The following is a 22,030-nucleotide window of genomic DNA, read 5'->3' as shown; positions in this document are numbered from 1 at the left end:
GTGGCCCCCCGGGGCTGCCAGTTGCCCGTGTATGCCCTTAAACGTCAGTGTCTGAAACAGCAGACACACACAATGCGTCATCGGCACATTATGTGTCGCCTGGGTTCGGTGCTCTCCTTCAGCTCACCTCGTCGCAGGCGGAGCAGCGGGGTTTGAGGAGCTCGGCGTGGTGCCGTCCACAGTGGATCTTTCCGTTCTGGTGGAAGTAGATGAGGTCCACCAGCAGCTCCTGACACGTGGCGCACGCAAAGCACGACGGGTGCCAGCAGGGGCTGGGCCCCGCTCTGGACGCAAAGATGGCCATCTCCCCTCCGTTGATGCTCCCACTGCACTGGAAACACAAACACAACACAAACGTCAGACCCACGGGAGGGAATGGTTGAAAACACTTCCAACTTTGGCGTCCCCATTTTGACGACGGCCTAAACCCCAGAAGGGGTAATAGGCGTAAGTAACTTAACCCATTCTGACCTGAGATCAGATTCATACGAGGTTTCCACTGGACACACACTGGTCTGATTAACCCATTCTGACCCGAGATCAGATTCTAAAAATGTCAGTCGTTCGATTTTTCAAAAATGGCAGACCTACAAGCTCGTATCGCGCCACTCGGTGGCGCGATATGAGCTTGTAGATCTGCTATTTTTCAATAGCTAAAGAATAACATGATGCCGACACCAAAATGGGTGCCCGGTCAGAATGGGTTAAGTAAGTAAGTAAGTAAGTAAGTAAGTAAGTAAGTCCCCATTTTGGGCACGTCATAGGTGAAAACCTTTCTAAACAAAACTCCCCCGAAACAATTACAAACAGATTTACAACCTTGTAGATAGGCTATTCTCGCTATTTGTCATACAAGGAAGTATACAGTATTTTCTCTATTTGTCATACAAACAATTAATATACTTAAGTGGTTAAGGAACAGGACCCCCTTGCGGGAGAAGTTATATTGTCATGATAGGCTTTACGGCACAGTGATACACAATGGGTTTAAAGTATAGGGGTTCAGCGTCTTAGTCAAGGACATGTTGAAAGGACACATGGAAACACGTCGGAGGAGATGGAACCGTGTGACCCTTTGATTAAAATGTGGATGACATGGTCACTTTCACATTTTCCATTATGACGCATTTAGCTTGTGGTCTTATCCACAATGGTTGGAGCAGGTATGGATGGGGTTCAGTGCCTCGCTCAAGGACACTTCCACGGGACACAGGACTGCTGTGGGGGGTAGGGGGGGGAAGGGAAGTCAGAATGGGATCAAGGAGGATACCTTTTCAAAATAGCTCTGGAATTCTGTGTTCATCTCCATGCCACATTGGATATAACCCTTAAATTATATGTTATAGGACGGACACAGCATTACAGGGAAACCAACTCCAAATTATGTTTTTAGTTCCTCTCTTCATGGCTACGATGCCTGAGGAATGTGCCACACACAACTGTCGGATTACAGGGGATATCCATTCAAAACATATCCATCATCCTGGCATTTCAGTTGACACTGACGCTCAAACAAAGGAAACTAAACAACAGGTGATCATACTGTAAGTGCCAATGGAACATGATCTATTGAAAACAGATCTGTGTTTCAGTCAGAGATAGCTCGGCATAGCAGCAATAACACATTAAATGTGTCCTATTCAATTATTTTCCGTTATCAAATTTTTATAACAGAAAATAATTGAATAGAAGCTCTTCAAAGCCGTTATTGAACAGGGAACAATCTCTTGAATGCCCCTTCACTTTGGTGGCACAAACATGGACTTGGTAAAGAAGGATGCAATTTGAGCGAAATAATGTGTTTAACCCTTGGCCTACAATTCACGGAAAAAACGGAATTAATCGAAAAATCTAAACCTCCCGTTAACGGAAAAAATGGAATGACAATCAATATCAGTTATCGCGGGGTCAAAAGAGCAAAAATTAATATTTTTTCGCTAATATCACTAATGTTGGATGTAATTTACCAAAAAACGGCCGAAATCCGCATGATCGTGCGCTATCGTGCACGCGCGCCGTCTCTATGTGCGTCGGTGTAAAAAATGTGATATTTTGCGATCTTTTGGGGTTGATTTGAGGTTAATTTGACTTAGTTATGAAAAATATAGCATTAGCTTAGCAATCCGGACCAGCCAAACTATTGATTAGGGTCAAACTACTACAGGATGTTGTTGATCGTTCAACCGGAAGTGACTTAGGAAGATCCGTCTATTTTAGCCAAAATCAGCATAATGATGCTTTCCCGCCATCTGGTGGCGAATCGAGAGAATACATTTGCAATGAATGAACAACAAAAAACATCTCTTCAATCCACCAGATCTTTCTTGTATGTTAAAACGATGAATTAAAAATATGCCAATTTGTTACCCAAACAAAAAAATTGGGACTGGCATTCCAAGGGTTAATGTGTGTAATGTCATTCAAGGTCCTTCTCGGAACATTCCCACTTTATTGTGGTTTGCTTACAAATGGTGGAATTGGAAGCTTGATCTACTGTCACACACAACTGTTAGGTTGGTCTTGCTGCTAGCAGAACGCTCATCACGTCGGATTAAAAGAACATGCGCGAAATGCCGCGAAATGCAAAAGCAAAAGACTTTCCTAACGCAGAACACGAGATAGATCAGAGCGGCCGTCTCTAGACAGCATTTCTGTTGTTGCTGTGCACTGTAAACTTAAAACAGAAACTCTGGGCCTCGGTCCCAAGTTCAGGGATCATATGACTCCAGTGAGAATTCATCAGAGCGTGTCTGAAGGTACAGTCTCCAGTCTTTATATAACCCAGAGGAGCTATGAGACACCGTAGGCCCGCAGCCATGGGACACCGTGCCCAGCTGTTAGTCATTATTACCAGGCCGGACAGGGCGCTTGGATACAGGGGTGTCGTGTGTCCCCTGGAGTTACGGCACTGTGAAACAGGAGCCTGATAAAGTGTGTGTGTGTGTGTGTGTGTGTGTGTGTGTGTGAGAGAGAGGGAGAGACAAAATGTGTGTTGGGAGGAACTGTTTGTGTGTGTGGGTGGGGGGGTGTATGACATGAATGCATGTATCTGTGTGTGTCTACACATAAGAGGGTAACTCTGCGCATGTATATTTACACTGTAACGATGAGAAAACAAATGTGACCGAACTCATGCACGCACATTTGAGCGCGCATTCACAAACACTCGTGCCGTGCGTTTGTGAACCTAGCCGTGTGACCTGGCGTCCCTGCGTTTGCCTTGGCCTCACTGATGGGTCCCATCTGCTGTCCGTGAGGATTAGCATGTCTGAGCCTGTCTTTCCTGGATGGCGTGCCCCGCGGGGACCCCCCACTCCAGACCCGCAGCGACCCATTCCGCCAACCCAGCCTCCTCTCACAGGATGTGGGCAGGTTCCTGGCCAGGGCCGGGCATGCCAAAAGCATCTTAACTAGCGGCATGTTCATCTTTGGTTTCATTGTAAGCCAATAGGGACATGCCAGTGAGAGGATGTTTTTAATAGGAACACGGTCATGGACTTGCTTAACCACTTAAGCCTGCTACATACTTCGTCGTACGGCGAGCAGAAGACACGCCACGACGCGATTGGTGGAGAGCTAATTAGATTATTTTTGCGGTTTTTGAACATTTCTTAAGTTCATTCGGATACGTCAAATATAGATTGAAGACATTTGATTCATAAGATGTAACTGAATATTATTTTTCAACTGGACATCCTGGCTCTGCTATATGTTACTCCCCGCTCAGCACAAGACAACTATTTAAATGCAGGGAGATATAGACATACTGTAACCCCAGGGGAGAAAAGAAACCTTAGGGAAAGCAGAGATGGTGGTGGTGGTGGTGGTGCTGGGGTGGTGGTGGAAGCAAGCAAACACATGCCAACCTTCTGTGACACTGACAGCAAGAGGAACAACAGTGAATGAGGCAAGTTTAAAAAGACCGCCAAACCGGTCCGCTGCCTGCTTGACACTACAGTGTTGCAGATATCACTTACTGTATACTGCTTGTAAACCTCTCGAGTGCATCTGCATGAACTAAGCTCCAAGCTAGATTCACATTTAAATGGTTTCCTATAATGACATGGCCAAAATAGGGACACCAGGATCCAGCGTTTATGTAGTGACCGGCGCCCACTGATGGCACAGTAATTACAATGACAGAGACCTCCCTCGAGTCTCCTCCTACACCGTCTCCCATACTCCACTCGATTTATTCCTCTCCATAAAACCAGCCATGCTCTCAATAAAACCAGTGACTCAAGACTAGGAACAAGCTGTTGTTTTAGGGGTGTGTGAAAGCAGAACCCACACAATGTTGACACCAAATATCCACAGCAATTTTCCGGTTTTCTGGATGACGACAGCAAGGAAAATAAATGATGATTTATTTTGATCATTAGGGCTGGTCATTGCATATTTTGCATATTTTGTTATTCATCATCTGTCCAGTGCATTATTTTGTTCACAAAGCCAAACTGCTCGCCTAAAAGCATAAATAAATCTAATTCTTATTTTATGTCTGTGTTCCAAAGTGCATCACACATGGGGTTCTATAACCCATTCTGACCGGGCACCCATTTTGGTGTTGGCATCATGAAAAATAGCAGATCTACAAGCTCATATCGCGCCACCGAGTGGCGCGATACGAGCTTGTAGGTCTGCTATTTTTGAAAAATCGAAGAGCGACTGACATTTCTAGAATCTGATCTCAGGTCAGAATGGGTTAATCAGACCAGTGTGTGTCCATGTGGAAACCTCGTATGAATCTGATCTCAGGTCAGAATGGGTTAAAGAGTAAAGACCTCTGTTGCTGCCTTACATGCCAGCCGGCATAAAGGCCAGTATGTTAAGTAAAGTAATGACAAAAATTTCATGATCATCACAGACCCTAAATGTTGCCCCGATCGAATCCCGATCAGACATTAAGCCACGTTTCACCATAGATATTTAACCCATTCTGACCGGGCACCCATTTTGGTGTCAGCATCATGTTATGCTTTAGCTATTGAAAAATAGCAGATCTACAAGCTCATATCGCGCCACCGAGTGGCGCGATACGAGCTTGTAGGTCTGCTATTTTTGAAAAATCGAAGAGCGACTGACATTTCTAGAATCTGATCTCAGGTCAGAATGGGTTAAAGAGTAAAGACCTCTGTTGCTGCCTTACATGCCAGCCGGCATAAAGGCCAGTATGTAAGTAAAGTAATGGACAAAAATGTCATGATCATCACAGACCCTAAATGTTGCCCGATCGAATCCCGGTCAGACATTAAGCCACGTTTCACCATAGATATTTAAAAAACTAGATGCCTCATTGGCGGCTGCAGTTCGTTGGAGCGATGTGTGTTGAAGGAGGGGCGGAAGAATTTACACTGGGAGAGGAAGTACGACCGAAGTGTGGAAGGCTACGTTACGTCACGCTGCCACTCAAGTGATTACCAATCACATCGCATCTTTCCCGAATATGCACTCTGTGACGCACGCTCATGCTTCCGCGGGGCTTCGCAAGGAATCTCGGGAAGGTTTTGCCCTCCCTTGAGCACCACATACACTCCACAGCCGGAAATGGGCGTCTACGTTTATCCCATTCTGACCTGAGATCAGATTCATATGAGGTTTCCACGGGACACACACTGGTCTGATTAACCCATTCTGACCTGAGATCAGATTCTAAAAATGTCAGTCGTTCTTCGATTTTTTCAAAAATAGCAGACCTACAAGCTTGTATCGCGCCACTCGGTGGCGCGATATGAGCTTGTAGATCTGCTATTTTTCAATAGCTAAAGCATAACATGATGCTGACACCAAAATGGGTGCCCGTTCAGAATGGGTTATATGTCTATGCGTGTCACGCCTCCTCTCATTCATTTGCATTTGGTGCAAACACGGGTCGAGCTCGCTGAGGTGCGGAAACGGCAGGAAATTGGTCAAATTCCTTGCGATGAGGCTCGGCCTTCTACGCTCGGCTTGAGCGTGAGCTTCCCAATTTCCTTGATTCCTCTCTCTCTCTCTCTCTAATGAGGACGTTTATGTCCGTGATTAAAACCACTGACAATGGCCAATCGCAATCCCCGCCTCGGGCCTCAACACAATGGGGATGGGACAGCGGGTGTCATGTTGTTGCTGATATGAATAAATGAAGACCGCCGTTTGGTTCCCTTAATTGGGTTACCTCATGGCTGTACTGAGGAAAGGAGGTGTGTGTGTGTGTGTGTGTGTGTGTGTGTGTGTGTGTGTGTGTGTGTGTGTGTGTGTGTGTTACTGTACGTTGATTGACTTAATGTCTGGAAAACCCGTTTGCACTTGCGTGTGAGTGCCCTCATTATGCATGCCCTCGTGCACTGAAACCACCCATGCATTGTTATTACCGTGCATTCTTTTGTTTATGTGCATTTTGTCCATGCAGCCATCTGCAAGTGCGCGTACGTGCGCACACGTGTGTGTGTGTGTGTGTGTGTGTGTGTGTGCGCGCGACTGTGCGTGACTTGTGTGTGTTTGGCACATACATTCTCACAGCGGGTGTGTTGCAGCGCTCGAGGCAGGATCCTGGGTGTTCCTCTGCCCAGCGCCTCTCTCTTCCTCTGGGCACTGAACATGTGCAGCTCCCTCCTCTCCTCCTCACTCATAGACTGGCAGTAACGCACCTGGCAGGAGAGAGAGAGACAGAGAGACCACATGGAGAGAGTTAGAAAGAAACCACAACAGAGGGAGGGAATGGGGCACACAGAAAGACAGCAGGTGGGGAAAGAGTCAGTCAGAGCGAGAGACAGGGCTGGTATGGGCAATTAAAACGAAAAAATAATGAAATGGGACATTTAGAACTAACTGACTTAATCTGGCTGAATCAATCACACATATTATCGTCAAAATGTATTAGTCTGATCTGAACCACTGTAATTTACCTGGTACCCCGTGCATAAAATAGTTGAAATAGCCGACATACAAGCTCACAATGCAACCCATTGTATGCGCTGTGAGCTTATAGCTTGATATTTTCACTATGGAAATAATCATTAATAATTGAGGATTTGACATCTCACGATTATTCTCAAATGATTTGAGGTCATATCGCCCAGACGGATTGGAAAGAAGAGGAGGACAGAAGTAGAGAGTTGAAATAATAATAATAATAATAATAAATCATTCATTCTTTCTTTACATGCAACGTTCAATGTTAAGTGCATCGCTCTGAGCCCTCATATGGTCAGAGGGGTTGATTTCAGCCTCATTCCCCCTGGAGGCCGTGTTGACAGGATGGCGTGAGGGCAAACTAGACCCCTCCGCCTTGTGTTTAGCGATGGAGATGAAGGTGCAGATAACAGACGGGAGAGAATCCTATAACAACCACCTCCGTTGTCCTCTCTAAACAACTGGAAATGATGATGAGGTACGCACACGCAACCACAAGTGGACTCACCCACGCCATCTCTCTCCCTGGCATGTCACACATGAAAGCTCTCTATTTCGGACAGTGTCTTTGGCTCTCATAATTGCGCACAAATACATATGTGCGTGCAAGCGTGCACATAAACACCACACACACACACACACACACACACACACACACTTCTATCCTAGTAAACCACAGCTATGCCAGGAATCTTCCGCCAGCTTGCTTCCTCAACCCTCAGGTCTGCCAGCAAACATCATAAAATTGCTCAGTCAAGTGCTGTGTGTGTGTGTGTGTGTGTGTGTGTGTGTGTGTGTGTGTGCGTGTGTGTGTGTGTGTGTGTGTGTGTGTGTGTGTGCGTGTGTGCGCTCATGCCCAGACCACCCCCTGTAGTTGCTTCACCTTACAAGCATGTGCGTGTGCTTGTGTGTGCTTGTGTGTGTGTGTGCAGAACAAACACACACACACACACACACCCACCACCACCATAACTCCTAATGTAAACTCAGCTGACAAAGAGAATCAGGACAATGGCGGTTCACAAAGACTACATGGGTTTACACAACCGTAAAGATAGTGTACGGGACGAGTCGGGCTTAACTTGTTTTAATTGTTCTCGGGTCACTAACGTTTGGCCAGAGGGGCTCATGGGACTGTGCGTTTGTCTTTGCCGAGACAGTGCTGACGTCGGCCTGCGGTCAGCAACACCGCTGGGCATGATGTCTCTCCCAGTCCCAGCTACGCCCAGCACTGCAGACACAAGTCCACGGCTGCAACTGTCCATCATCTTCTTAGCGATTATTCTACCGATTACTTTTTCGATAAGTCAAATATAATAATAATAATAATATATTTGATTTATATAGCACTTTTCTAGGCACCCAAAGTCGTTTTACAGAACAACTATAGCCCTTCGCCAAATCCCACCCCAAAAGGCGATTGTACAATGCCAATGTAAATAGTTTAGCTACTGTTGCTATGCAGGTCAAGCTTTCGCCACCTCGTAGCTGTCAGTGTTATTTTGCATGGCTGTGCCTGTGTTGTTGAACATATACACGGCTTAACGTCGAGAAGGTTACACCACTGACCCACCCATGTGATGATGGCAATAATACTAATGACCGTAGTCTTACCGTGCAACTAGTTTATTGAAATAGTGTCATGCAACTTTGTCCAGTGCACATAGCCTCCTGCAGGCCTGGTTCACCAGATTTAGAAGACATTTTGATGCTCTTGCGACTGAAATGATGGATTATATGGAGGAATCCCGTCATTTAACATGCATCTCTATGGGCGAGAAGGACAGCTTACCCTGTCTCCTCGCTGCTAACGTGCCTATTGGACACTGACACGGGTTGGGGAGGGACTTAGCGAAGGGCTAATTGAGAAGAACTTAAAAAGAAAAGTCGAACACACTGATTGATTGGTTTGATTAACTGTTGCACCCCTAGTACAATCCAGTTCAGTCCAGTTTAAACCATCCGGTCACTCTACCCCCTGAGCCACAGTTCATTACATCCAGTTCAGTCCAGTTTAAACCATCCGGTCACTCTACCCCCTGAGCCACGGTTCATTACATCCAGTTCAGTCCAGTTTAAGCCATCCGGTCACTCTACCCCCTGAGCCACGGTTCATTACATCCAGTTCAGTCCAGTTTAAGCCATCCGGTCACTCTACCCCCTGAGCCACGGTTCATTACATCCAGTTCAGTCCAGTTTAAACCATCCGGTCACTCTACCCCCTGAGCCACGGTTCATTACATCCAGTTCAGTCCAGTTTAAACCATCCGGTCACTCTACCCCCTGAGCCACGGTTCATTACATCCAGTTCAGTCCAGTTTAAGCCATCCGGTCACTCTACCCCCTGAGCCACGGTTCATTACATCCAGTTCAGTCCAGTTTAAACCATCCGGTCACTCTACCCCCTGAGCCACGGTTCATTACATCCAGTTCAGTCCAGTTTAAACCATCCGGTCACTCTACCCCCTGAGCCACGGTTCATTACATCCAGTTCAGTCCAGTTCGATTTGATGTGCTTTATTAGTGTGAAAGACATAAACCTCTCTCTCCCATCTGTATTTATTTCTCACACAAGGACACGCACGCACACGCACGCACACGCACACGCACACGCACACACACACACACACACACACACACACACACACACACACACACACACACACACACACACACACACACACACACACACACACACACACACACACACACACCTCGTTGTCGTGTGGGGGCAGCTGGTACAGGAGCTGCCTGATGCGGTGGTTCTCTCCTGGACTGTTGACGTATGGCACCTTGTCCTCTGGCAGACAGGAGAAGTACATCTGGACCTGGGGACACACAGACACACAGACTGAGTTTCAAAAGTAACAGCCAACATCGTTTTTTTCTAACCCCATTTAGGCCTGACCTAAAAAAAAAAGAAAAGAAAAATCTGAAATAAATATTTTCACGATTAAAAGAAAAATAGCAGACCTATAAAGCTCGTAGCGCGCCACTCGGTGGCGCGCTATGAGCTTGTAGATCTTTTTTTTTTTTCAATCGCAAAATTATAACATAATGTTTAAAACACCAAAAGGGGTTCCCGCCCAAATTGGGTAAAAAACACTTGAATGCTAGCATCGCTACTCTGGGCATGTCATAATAGGCGAACTAAGGGCACAAGGTCACTTTGTGACACTTTGGGAACTTGTAGATCGGCTATTTTCGGTTAAAATATTCGGTGTAGAGGGGGGGGGAAAGAATAAAGGGGTTAAATAAGTGGTGTACGTGTCACACAGTTGCGCAGACTTTTCTGTCAAAAGATATTGAATGGTTATAATGACATTAATTTTCATTTTTTTCCCCCTTCCTTTTTTATACCATCAAAGGGTTATTCATTGTTTTGGAAATTAACTACAAATTTCACTACAAATCAAGTTACCAATAAAGCATATCATTCGATTGAACAAGAGATGAAGAGACTCTAATAGTAATGAATGCAGGCTATTATGCAAACTGACGAAGACTCTGCACGGAGAAAATCTAATCTTCACCAGTCTTATGATGTTTTCCTCTTTAAGTGAGTTAGAAGGACTGACAGTGGTTCGGTCAGGCCTCGGTTGTCTAATGTGTGTGACAAGGATTCGCCCATTTCATGTGACTTCCTCTCCTCATGTTTTACATACGCGTCTCCAATGCCCTGGTCTACACTAGAGCACAACGCAAGGAAAGGCCCCCCAGCACAAACCAATCAGGTGGTTCTCTATACAGCAGTGGTTCTTAAACCTTTTAATTCCAAGGGACCCCCGTAACTCAGAGAGTTACAGACACATAACCCCCCCCTCAAGGAACCCTGGAGGTCCCTGGACCCCACTTCACAGCATGTCTATGTAGGAGTCTAGAAATAGCCCTGGCTATGCAAGACATGTCTGACATGTCTGTCTCGACCGGGTCATGCGACAGATCAGCGCAGCAGAAGTACCTCCCTCTTTAAGCGCCTTATTTTTGTTTCCACATTTAATTTCATAATGAACGTCAATGCCGATCGAATCAGCCTGAACCCTTGGCCAAATATGAAGTTGTGAGTCAGAGATATGTCATGGATGTCATTGTCTGCTGTCTAGACATTGAATGTTTTTCCTGACAAAAGATGCAACAAAGAACCTTTAGCTCTTCAATGGTGGCGTTTGAAAAAGAAAAACACCAGGTAAAGAGTAAAGACACAAGTGCCGAAGACCATATGGAATCTCTATTTCTTCATGAATGCAGTTCAGCGCAGATGACCATAGACGAAACAACAACAAAAAAGACCACCCTCTCAGTTTAACTGTTTAACCGCACACTGATGCAAATGGAAAGTGGAGGAGAGACATAGATGGAGAGACAGAAAGAGAGAGAGAGTTGGACAAGTGCCACATAGCCTGCAGACGAGAGGACATGTTTGCAGACAGAAGGAGTCGAGCAGTAAAGAAAAGGAATAAAAGCTTAATGGTGCTGCGCACACGCACGCACACGCACACTCACTCACTCACTCACAAAGGAGTGGAAATCACACTCTGGCCCAAGGCTAAAAACTCAGCAGCTAACATTCTGCTGAGGTTGCAACACCAACCCTCTTAACATACAGGATTAAGTGAACATGCTGCTCCTATCATGGGTGTCATGCTGGAGCAAATAACTCTGTACGCCCCCAGCCAGAGACTGCCTCCAATTGTGGTGAAAACCGTGAACGGTATTTTAACATAACAAGCATGTTTTTCTTCTTTTAAGCAGGCTAATATGGAGAAATGGTGACTTACAAGAACTTCACTGGGGCACTGGGGCAGCTGTTTTATGGACGTTTGAAGGTTTATGAATGTCAGTGTGTGCGTGTTCATGTGCGCGCGTGCGTGTGTGTGTGTGTGTGTGTGTGTGTGTGCATGTGCAGATGTGCAAAGGTATATTATCCATTCATGTGTGTGTGTGTGTGTGCATGCAATGCGTGTAAAGGCCCTGACTCAATGGGCTCCATTTTCATCACCGCTAAACTCCTTATTCCTAAACTTCTTTGCCTTTTTCTTTTTACTATTTTTTTTACTATTAATAGTTAAAATGGCCAGTCTACAAGCTCACAACGTGTCAATGTAGATTGGCTAGTTGAACTATTCAAAAAAGCTTTTCAAAATAGTTTAAAAAAAAAAGGCAAATATGTTTAGGGATAAGGGGTTTAGCGGTGACGAAAATGGAGCTCTATGTGTGCATGTAAGTGGGACAGAATCCTACCTTCATACTGAAGATGAAAGGTCTGATCTGGTTTGCTAAAATGTTTTCTGTACCAGAATACCAGAACCGATGACTGGGGAAACGGGGTGTATAAAGCCTGATTAATGACGTCATCATACCATGGTGTCTCATGCCGAAAACAGCAGATACGACGACGTTCAAGAGAGGAAATTCACCAAATATCGACATGACGACTGATTTTTTTTCCGGGATGATGTTGTCCTTGACTACTGATGCTGTGATGTCATCCAAAAATGCAAATATGGGGCAAACACTGTCAATTGCAATTCAGTCAACTGCACAATGTGTGACCACATCACACAACGTGGGGATGGAACAAACGGAGTCAATGATGTTTCCCCTGAACTGAATGCTCTCGACAGACCAAATGTGAATTCTGTTTGTCTGGGCGTATACTGTACTTTGAAAAATATATCGTTGCTGTCGGGTGAAAGGTGTGCTTGTCTGAAACTGTTTTCCAATGGATCTAATAGTTTATTTAGTCACAAACTACTTCTCATTCAATATTCATAAAACCCACACATACATACATACATACACTTAACCACATTCACTTAACTTAAAAACATAATAGCGCAATTAGCAGATCTACAAGCTCACACTTGTGACCTTTATAACCTTTCGTGGGACACTATTGTCCGACAAAGTAGGGTATTAGGGTTTACTTTACAGTATTCATATACTTTTTTTTTTAACATGAAATATGGAGATACAAGGTTTCTGCATGCGACCGGCCGTGGGTGGTCATCGCTGCTGAACGAGTCATGTTGGAGATACATGTGCTCACGCTCGCACAACCCCACACATGCTTTAATTTGTTCCCATGTGAAAGCAGTGACAGATGTTGGGTTGCTGCCAGCCGGCGCTAATCCTCGTGCGTGACATACCGTATGACGCAGTGTCGCCATGCGCACATGCTACCTCGGCTGAACCCGCAATGTGACGTCCACTGACAGAAATGGAATCTGCCTACTATGGACTGGATGTACACACAGTATCAGTATGAGCCACATTGTAGCCACTGCCTGTGTGCGTCAATAATGTATACACACTAAAATACTGAGAGTATAGAGTAGATTTAACTCAGGGTAAAAAGGACACATTTGCCAGAATCTGTTTAAAAAAGGAGCCAGGGTGCTTCTGGGGTGATTCTAAATAGAGGTTCACAACTCCTCACAACGTGACAAGCTTGTAGATTTGGTGCAGATGACAAAGGACCAAGGAAGTGGGTTAATGGTTATGCAGTCTTCAGTACAGTGATAACTGATAGGCCCGGGTTTGTACCTGTTCAGGTCTGAGTCCGGGAGGCACCCAGGCGTACTCCTCCAGGGCACAGCCAGAGTCATCGTCCGACGTGGAGCTTCTCTGGAAGCCCAGGGAGATCTTCCCCATCTTTCCCCCGGCACGAGGCTCCATTTCTAGGCTTCGGGGCAACAGGCGCTCCCCCCTCTCCAATCGCTCCAGGTTCATGGCACACGGGCGCTGTTTGAGAGAGAAAGGGAAACGAATGAATAAATCACTAAAATCAGCAACGCCGATTGTGTGACATTTCACAATGTATTTGTTTTCTTCGTGATAACGCTGGTTAATAAGTGGTTATGTTATAAAAACCAAATTATAACGCCATAGATGAAGGTGGAGGCAGCCTCTACTCTTCCACCGAGACATTAATGGTGTCAGGTAGGAGACCTACAGGTCGACAATGTCAATACTACTGTATTTGAAGCAGCACAGGATTGGACGCTAGATGCACTGCCAACTTAATTGTAGTTGAACTGCGCATATCTCACGTTGCATATGAATGAGATCTAGTCCTTTACAATGGCGGATTTACATTTGCTATAGGCACATCAGGTTAAAAGGTCTGCGCTAACATTAAAGGTCTGTTATCTCTGGCAGGGTATACCAATCTGTCCACCTTTCATGCTGCGTGTAAATCTGCACATATCTATGACCTGTGGCCTCGTTAAGAGTGCATTCTAGCATGTCATGGAACAAAGAGCAGTGCACCAAGAGGTTTACCAGGCACACTTTGCTACTTCTCTGCTTTGATCGAGGACAGGTCATTGAAAGGTCTCTGAACTGTAATCAGGTTTGTCTACTGCAGTCGTCCAAACCTTTTCATGTCAACAAGGATGCCCAAATTGAAATGTGTCTGGCCGCGGACCCCCGTCTGAAATTATTTTGTGTCACGGTCACCCACCCACCCCGAATCCCCCGATACAAGATGTATGTGTCTAAACTTTAAAAAAAATATTTCCAAGATCTTTTGAAAATGGCAGATCTACACACTCACAACACGTCACGATGCGATGTATGGCTGATGTATAAATGGTTAAACACATTGAGCGCCATCTGGTGGATGAAAGTGGTGGTGGCAGATCAGAATCTGTTTTAGTATGATCACCAGATAATCACAAATGACCTCCGAACATTGGTGATTTGTTCAAAACCACGCACAGCGCCAGGTTTGGCAGGTAAACAGCAATCATTTGGCTTGTGCATACTCTGGGAAGACCCAGAAAACGTGTACGTTTGTCTCCTCTGCCAACCAACCACATCTTTGTCTGAACCAAATAGCGTCATGTGTCATAACATGCCGCCGGTGAATGGAAAGATTAGTCCTATGTCTGCGTTATAATACCCTGGATCAGAGCGATATAGGAGTGACGTACAGTATGCAAAGTATGCCCGGACATGCAGGGCACGATGCTTCCGAATGCATTCGCAGTCTCAACAGGCTTTACTGTGGGCACAGAGCGGGCAGATGGTCCATACATTTGGGCTTTACTGTGGGCACAGAGCGGGCAGAGGGTCCATACATTTGGGCTTTACTGTGGGCACAGAGCGGGCAGATGGTCCATACATTTGGGCATTTTAGCCCATTCTGACCTGAGATCAGATTCATATGAGGTTTCCGCCGGACACACACTGGTCTGATGAACCCATTCTGACCTGAGATCAGATTCTAAAAATGTCAGTCGTTCTTCGATAATAAAAAAAAAATAGCAGACCTACAAGCTCGTATCGCGCCACTCGGTGGCGCGATATGAGCTTGTAGATCTGCTATTTTTAAATAGCTAAAGCATAACATGATGCTGACACCAAAATGGGTGCCCGGTCAGAATGGGTTAGATTATCACCCAAACAACCTCTCTCGTTACCAAGTGGACACACAAAGTGCACACGCATTCGGTGTATGCTAGCTTTCATACGCCCCAAAAGAACTCTGCAAATAATACCCCATTAAAGGTGTGCAACTGTGCATTTAACCACTTAAAGGTATATTCAGTGATTTCACTCAAAAAACCTTAGGTTTCGTTTTTGGCTGTGGGACCCAGCCTTTCGTCCAATCAGGATAGAGAGTCAAAAACTAAACCTAAGGTTTTTTGACCCCCAGGGGTTAACTGGGGACAGGGAGGAACTCCTTATATGGCCAACACACTCTATAGTAGGGTGGATTATCACAACAAAACAAAAAAATAAGTGATATTTGAATTAAGTGAAATCACTGAATATACCTTTAAACTCAATATAATTAGATGACCGGAGTTGATACTAGGCCCACTGAACCCCCCCCCCCCCCTCATCTACACAGAAATGTCCTGATCTATTAGATATAATGTTTTTGCTGAATGCTCGACCTATTATGAGCCATGCCCAGAATAGGGGCTCTGGGGGTTCATCTGGTTAAAGATAAATCTTTATTCAGGCCTTGAACACACATCCAAGCAGCCTCTCTGAAGCTAAAACACTAGCCTTTCAAACTATAAGCCTTTTCTCCTCTCTTTACAAGCTGATAAGAGTGTTTCTGTTCTCGGCATGCATCTCCCGCCTTCAGCGGTAGCTGTCTTATCTCAACCAGCCATGTTCTTCACGCACACGCACACACACACACACACACACACACACACACACACACACACACACACACACACACACACACACACACACACACACACACACACACACACACACACACACACACACACACACACCTTTTCAAGTCTGATAACAAGGCTTTGGTCTCAGAAAGTGTTGAAAAAGCCACTTCTGCTTTCCCTGGCTCTGTTCTGCCTCTTTGACGTGCAAATTGGGGCCCCAGAATGGCTGGCAGAACGCCCCTGCTTGTTTGGGGCAATAACAGTCAGCATAGCTTCACACAGCCCCTCCAAACTTCACACAGGGTTGATCTTTTGGACAAAAGACATGCCCTCTGAGGTATTAAAGCCTCAATGGCTTCAATTAAACAAAAACTGAAGGGATATATGCGAGCAAAGGCAAATCATGACTTTGGAGTTGCGTTCACTTTGAGCTTATGAAGACAAATCCCATAATTGAGACTGAGAGAAATGGCTTCAGGGCTCATCTCTCCTGTACAATCAAAAAGTGTTGTTGATACAGCAATGGATTACATGCTCTATTCACTTGCACTTATCAATATAATTATAGCTGATGTGGTATCTAACCCTAACTGAAATTTATGACTTTCAAAGCACATAGAAGGACGCAATTGATGCTTGTCTCTTACAGGGTAGTATGGCCAAATATTAACAACTTAATCACTTAACCCTTTCTGACCGGGCACCCATTTTGGTGTCAGCATCATGTTGTGCTTTAGCTATTTAAAATAGCAGATCTACAAGCTCATATCGCGCCACCGAGTGGCGCGATACGAGCTTGTAGGTCTGCTATTTTTTGAAAAATCGAAGAACGACTGACATTTTTAGAATCTGATCTCAGGTCAGAATGGGTTTAATCAGACCAGTGTGTGTCCGGCGGAAAACCTCGTATGAATCTGATCTCAGGTCAGAATGGGTTAAATCCTTGATACTAGTAAACTTGACCAGGATCAGCTCTGTGCTTGGTCACGTTGCACTGTAACTTCTTCTGAATTTACCCATGCTTGGGGCAGTGACCGGCAACCGCGAAGCGCTCAGGGACCAACTCCGGTCGTAGTGCACTAGCTGGAGTACATACTACCTAGCATGCATGCATAACATGTCTATAACCCTAAGCAAACATGGGGAGAACATGCTAACTCCCCACAGAAGGGCAAACCCTGCCGGGGTTCGAACCCGGGACATGCCTGCTGTGAGACAGTGCCAACTATACTACGCCACCTCTTTTTCAGCAAATGTTTGGCCCTGAATAGGGAAGTGTTCATATGGATAAGACATCAAGGACATGCCGACAGAACAGGTCCTGGGAACAGAGGACCTCATGTATGGTGGGTACGAGGACACACCTTTCCCACGTAGAGATGCTAATTCTGCCTATGCTTGTGGCCTTTGTGGCAGTGCCCTAAATTACCATACAATTGAATTCCATTTAAAAAAAACAGGCCTGGAGGCCTCATAACATCAAATGAACAGATTATGAATGCTGTTTAAGCTCAAGGCAAAGCCCTTATCACAGCAAAAGGGGGGTGTAGCTTTTTAGTGACTACACTATCAGGTTTTATGGTAGAACAGTTAATGATACCACTCAGAAACCTTTGTTAACCTATCCTACACATTTGACAGCCATCTAAACTAACCTTAAAGTCTTTCTCGGTTTTCATTATTTAAAAGGAGGAGGGCAGTGGGCACTGGGTTCTGACAGGGAATCTTCAGCATGAGGTGATGCTGTGTCATATTATGTAACATTATGCATGTCTGCTACTTTGTTAGTTGTTAATGATGTGGAAAAGTCTTCTTGTAAATGTATAATTTTTTTTGTTTAATTACGCGGCATGGCCCTTCCCAGTGGAAACAGGAAATCCAATCCCATCATCACGCACTGCATTGTGCACGTCACTGCCAATAAAAGCAGCATGACGCATCCCTATAGGCTATCACTGCCAGTGATAAAAGCAGCATGATGCATCCCTAGGCTGTCACTGCCAGTGAGAGCCAACAGAACCTGTGCAGGTCACATACGTTATCACTTGGAATAATGGCCTTTAGAACAGTGGGACTAAATGCCCCCGAGTGAGGCTCTGGGTTTCTTTGAAAAGTAAGTAAACTTTAAATTAAACGTGCCAGTGTAACTGCATGAATCCTATAGTTCCTGGGCATGTCATAATTGGTGAACAAATTAGGCCGATATTCTGTATCCAACCTACAAGCTCACAGTTCGATTAAGAGATGTCATGTTGTACAGGGGGAAAATGAGGGAAACAAGTAGAGACCCTTGAGGGACAGTGGTGAAAGAAGTATGCTAGGGAGAAGAGATGGTGAGATAATGGATAATGGAAGATAATGGATGAGCTAATGCATGCTTGTGTTACCCCAAAAGGAATTTGGTGGTTGTAAATAGACCATAATGCCTTGCGGCTCTCCATAGCGGGAGCTCATTTAGAAATAGCCAGTTTCTCATTTAAAGATTCCCCACAATCTCCTTTGATTATTTCACAAAAACATCATATTTTCCTACATATGATACGTGTGCATATTCACAAGATACTACTAAGATGGACGTGTGTTTAGATGATAGTCTCTGTAAAACCACTGAATATGCTTCATTGCGTTGTACAACGGAAAACCTCAGCCTCTCCTCAGTCTCTGTCTGTCTGTGCTCCTCTCTCCTCTCAGAAACTTGCGGGGGGAAAGAAGACGAGGGTGAATTCTTACAGCCAACATACACACCCACTCACGTTACACCTCGTCACCCCCTGGCAATAACACAATGTGTGTCTTTGTCGAAAACAAAAACTAAATGAACGGTCTGTCGCCCTTCCTTCAAGGCGATGTGAGGCCTAACGATGAGAGGAGGGGAGGCCAATGGTGGGATGAAAAGAGAAAGGGCATTTAAAGCCAAGGAGTCACAACATTGGCTCTATGTAAATGTAAACAGAGGCCAGATGTAGCTAGCCAACTGACGCCTGTGTGTGTGTGTGTGTGTGTGTGTGTGTGTGTGTGTGTGTGTGTGTGTGTTCTTAGTTAACTGACACTTCTAGAAAGGCTTTTTATTATGCTGGTGGAAGCCATAGGAATTAGCTGGTCGAATACAAGACCTTTTCAAACGCATACATCCTCTGGCTATCTGACTGAACGTGTTGCTATATGGAGAGTATGACTTTCACAGATGGAGACTAAAGTGTTTGACACCTACATTTACTACGGGTTGCATTGTACACGTTAGTAATCATGGAATAAACTTGAAATTGTCAAAGTGGTCATCCAGGAATGTTAAGGTTATTGCACTGTTGAATACCTAAATGTTGTTGTTTTTAATTAAGGTTGTATTCTTATAGCCCAGCAGAATATTCCCTTAGTTAAATGTGTTATAAACATGTAAACCCTGACCAAATGTGGAAAAATCCAAGTAGAGACATTCAAAAGCATGCATTTTTCTAAATGTCATGGGTGTTGCTTTAAGAAAAACTATTAGGCTGTGTGAGAAGTGTTGAAGGACCGAGGTCACCATTCTCTGACTTGATGAAGAGTGTTATTCTAGGCTAGGGCCAAATGGGTGTCAGGGGGTCTGGAGAACCAACAATTTGACTGAGACCACCTGCACGCGCACACACACACACACGCGCACACACACACACACACACACACACACACACACACACAAACAAAATGAGACAGTCGTGTGTGCAAGTGTGCATGCCTGTATGTACACACATACATACATGTCATATGATTTAGGAAACACAGACAGACGCAAACACACACACACACACACACACACTTCCAGCTCCGTAATCTTGAGCTAAGCTTAGCCTATTCACTCTCTCTCCAGCCCACTCTATCAACACCTCACCTCACCAAAACACCAAACACACAGCTTTACAGAGCCACAGACACTTGGACAGACAAATATCAGCTCCTTAATAGTTCAAAACTACACTGATGATGTCTCCTTGACACAGCTGAGGTGTGTTGTTAATGTTAAATCCTGTTCATATTCAGTTAAAGGTCAGATCTATGAGCCTGGGGTGAAATATGGCAGAAGTTCAAGACTGAATAAATTAATACAAAACCACAAATGTGTGCCCTTTCCTAGGGCAAATACCCCGAATACGGAATGCATCACAACATTTACGTCAGTACGGTCATTTATCTTTTCTTACCTCCAGAAACAGCATGCTCCTCTCTGGTAACTTCAACATGAGTCCTTACACCAGTATCCTGAAATCCCCAGGCACAGCACTCTAAAACTATTAATCCATACCTCCCTGGCCCCTTACTGCTCCACACTCCAAACAGATCAAAATATAAATAAATAAAAGCCCTAGGGTGCACACACACAGCTTCTCTTCTTCTTTAAAAAAACAGTCCCCGGGTCGCAGAGTGACCGATCAGGTGACTGAAAAACCCAGTTGAACAAAAAAAAAGTTGTCGCTGAATCCAAACACGAGCTCCTCATTGAGTCAATGCCGTACTGCGGTTCTTAGAGCACAGACAGCAGACACTCACCGGCTGTGACTGAGACTGAGAGACGGAGACAGAGCGAGGTGGTCGTCCCAAACGCTGAGAGTAGTACTAGTGGCACTGATTGAAGCGCAGACAGAGTGTGACCGACTGACTCAGTGACTGTGTGTATGTATGTATGCAATCAGAGCACAGGAGTAGTTGAGCCTTGTCAGCCCCTCCCACATTTCTCTCTTACACCCTATCCACATACACCCCCCCCCCCCCCCCCCCACACACACACACACACACACACACACACACAAAACACTTGAGAGTCAACAACCCTGTCTCCCCACCCCCTTCCTCCCCATCAAGCCCATAGGACTCCTCCACCCCCACTCCCTAAGTCAGAGAATTCCTTGAAGCCAGATGACTGTCCACTCTCTCTTGCCCTTCTCTCTCTGTCGCTCTTTCACTCCCTTAAGCAATCCATTTCTCTTCCATACTACCATATTATTCCTAGTTCTCTCTTGCTGGTATTTGACTCGTGGCTATTTTGTAAAGGCTGATGAATGTGTTTTCTTTTCCTTTTCCTTTAGAAAAGTTTAGAAACTTGCAGCGATGGAACTTGTTTAGGCCTTCTTTTTTTTAGGCCTGTAAACCTGTATAAAGTTGAGTTGAGTTCACTGTGCTCCAAATGGTCCGATATCATCTGAGCCCACAAACGTCAAACATTTATTTGATTGTTCCATTAAAAATAAACCGCACAGTGGATAGCTTGGTCCCGCCGGGCTGGTTTCTCAACGGCATGATTCGAACAAACACACCCGTCACAGGAAGAGTATCGTATTTAGAAAAGACAGTTCCAAAATGAGATACGTCACTCAAACCCAACCCCATTTGGTCAAAGTGAAACCTATTCTTACAAGAATGACAAATGGTTCCGTGGGGTCATCCAAGTCCTTGGTTGATTGGAAGACTATACACTTTTAAGACTCAATCATCTAATAGAGCAATGCAATCATTAAAATCTGGATGTCTCGTGCCAAACCGATTGTGGTCGGGAACGCAGCATTTGTTGTTAGGGGTTCATCGCTCTACAGTGGTTAGATGATTGTGCTTCTCCAGTCCCAATTAGGGGTGCCACAGTTAATCGAACTAATCAATTTTAGCATTAAAATTAGACAATTCAATAAAATAATTGATTAATAATCTAATCTATCCATCTATGTGTTGGACGTGTCATTATAGTTTTTTTCTTAATACAGTAAAAAAATAAATGCTATGCTAAAATAAATAACACAAAAAGCCCCTGTGGCATGTTTCAATTGTGATCCAGTCTACTCAATTCATCATCATGACCAATACATCAGCAACAACACGAATAGCAATAATAGATATATTTGCATGGAGGAAAAAAACGTGGAGTGGAAGATGCAAAGTGACATGGACTCCTTCTGTGGGGCTCACTGAGGACGTGCGTTGTTCACCCCCCCCCCCAAAAACAAGATCTTAACCCATTCTGACCTGAG

The 22,030-nt window shown here is 44.9% G+C and overlaps 1 protein-coding gene across 3 annotated transcripts in view; it reads right to left on the bottom strand.

The window, feature by feature from the left end:
• The window catches only part of LOC310853198 (prickle-like protein 1), a 60,411-nt gene that overhangs the window by 5,417 nt on the left and 32,964 nt on the right, over nt 1-22,030 (bottom strand). For 2 of the 3 annotated variants that reach the window (XM_083757439.1, XM_083757438.1), the window contains exons 2-5: nt 13,438-13,635; nt 9,606-9,719; nt 6,489-6,626; nt 128-331 (exon numbers count right to left, since the gene is read on the bottom strand). In XM_083757439.1, the coding sequence (XP_083613565.1) occupies nt 128-331; nt 6,489-6,626; nt 9,606-9,719; nt 13,438-13,623 (642 nt within the window). In that variant the 5' untranslated portion in view covers nt 13,624-13,635. Of the gene's footprint in view, nt 1-127; nt 332-6,488; nt 6,627-9,605; nt 9,720-13,437; nt 13,636-20,215; nt 20,462-22,030 lie in introns of those variants that run through there. The other variant, XM_083757437.1, reaches the window with a different exon arrangement.

Source organism: Protomyctophum parallelum (assembly GCF_964188405.1).
Source record: "Protomyctophum parallelum genome assembly, chromosome: 22".
Lineage (NCBI taxonomy): Eukaryota > Metazoa > Chordata > Actinopteri > Myctophiformes > Myctophidae > Protomyctophum > Protomyctophum parallelum.
The sequence above is the reverse complement of the archived record's forward strand: the minus strand, read 5'-3'. Positions and strand labels throughout refer to the sequence as shown.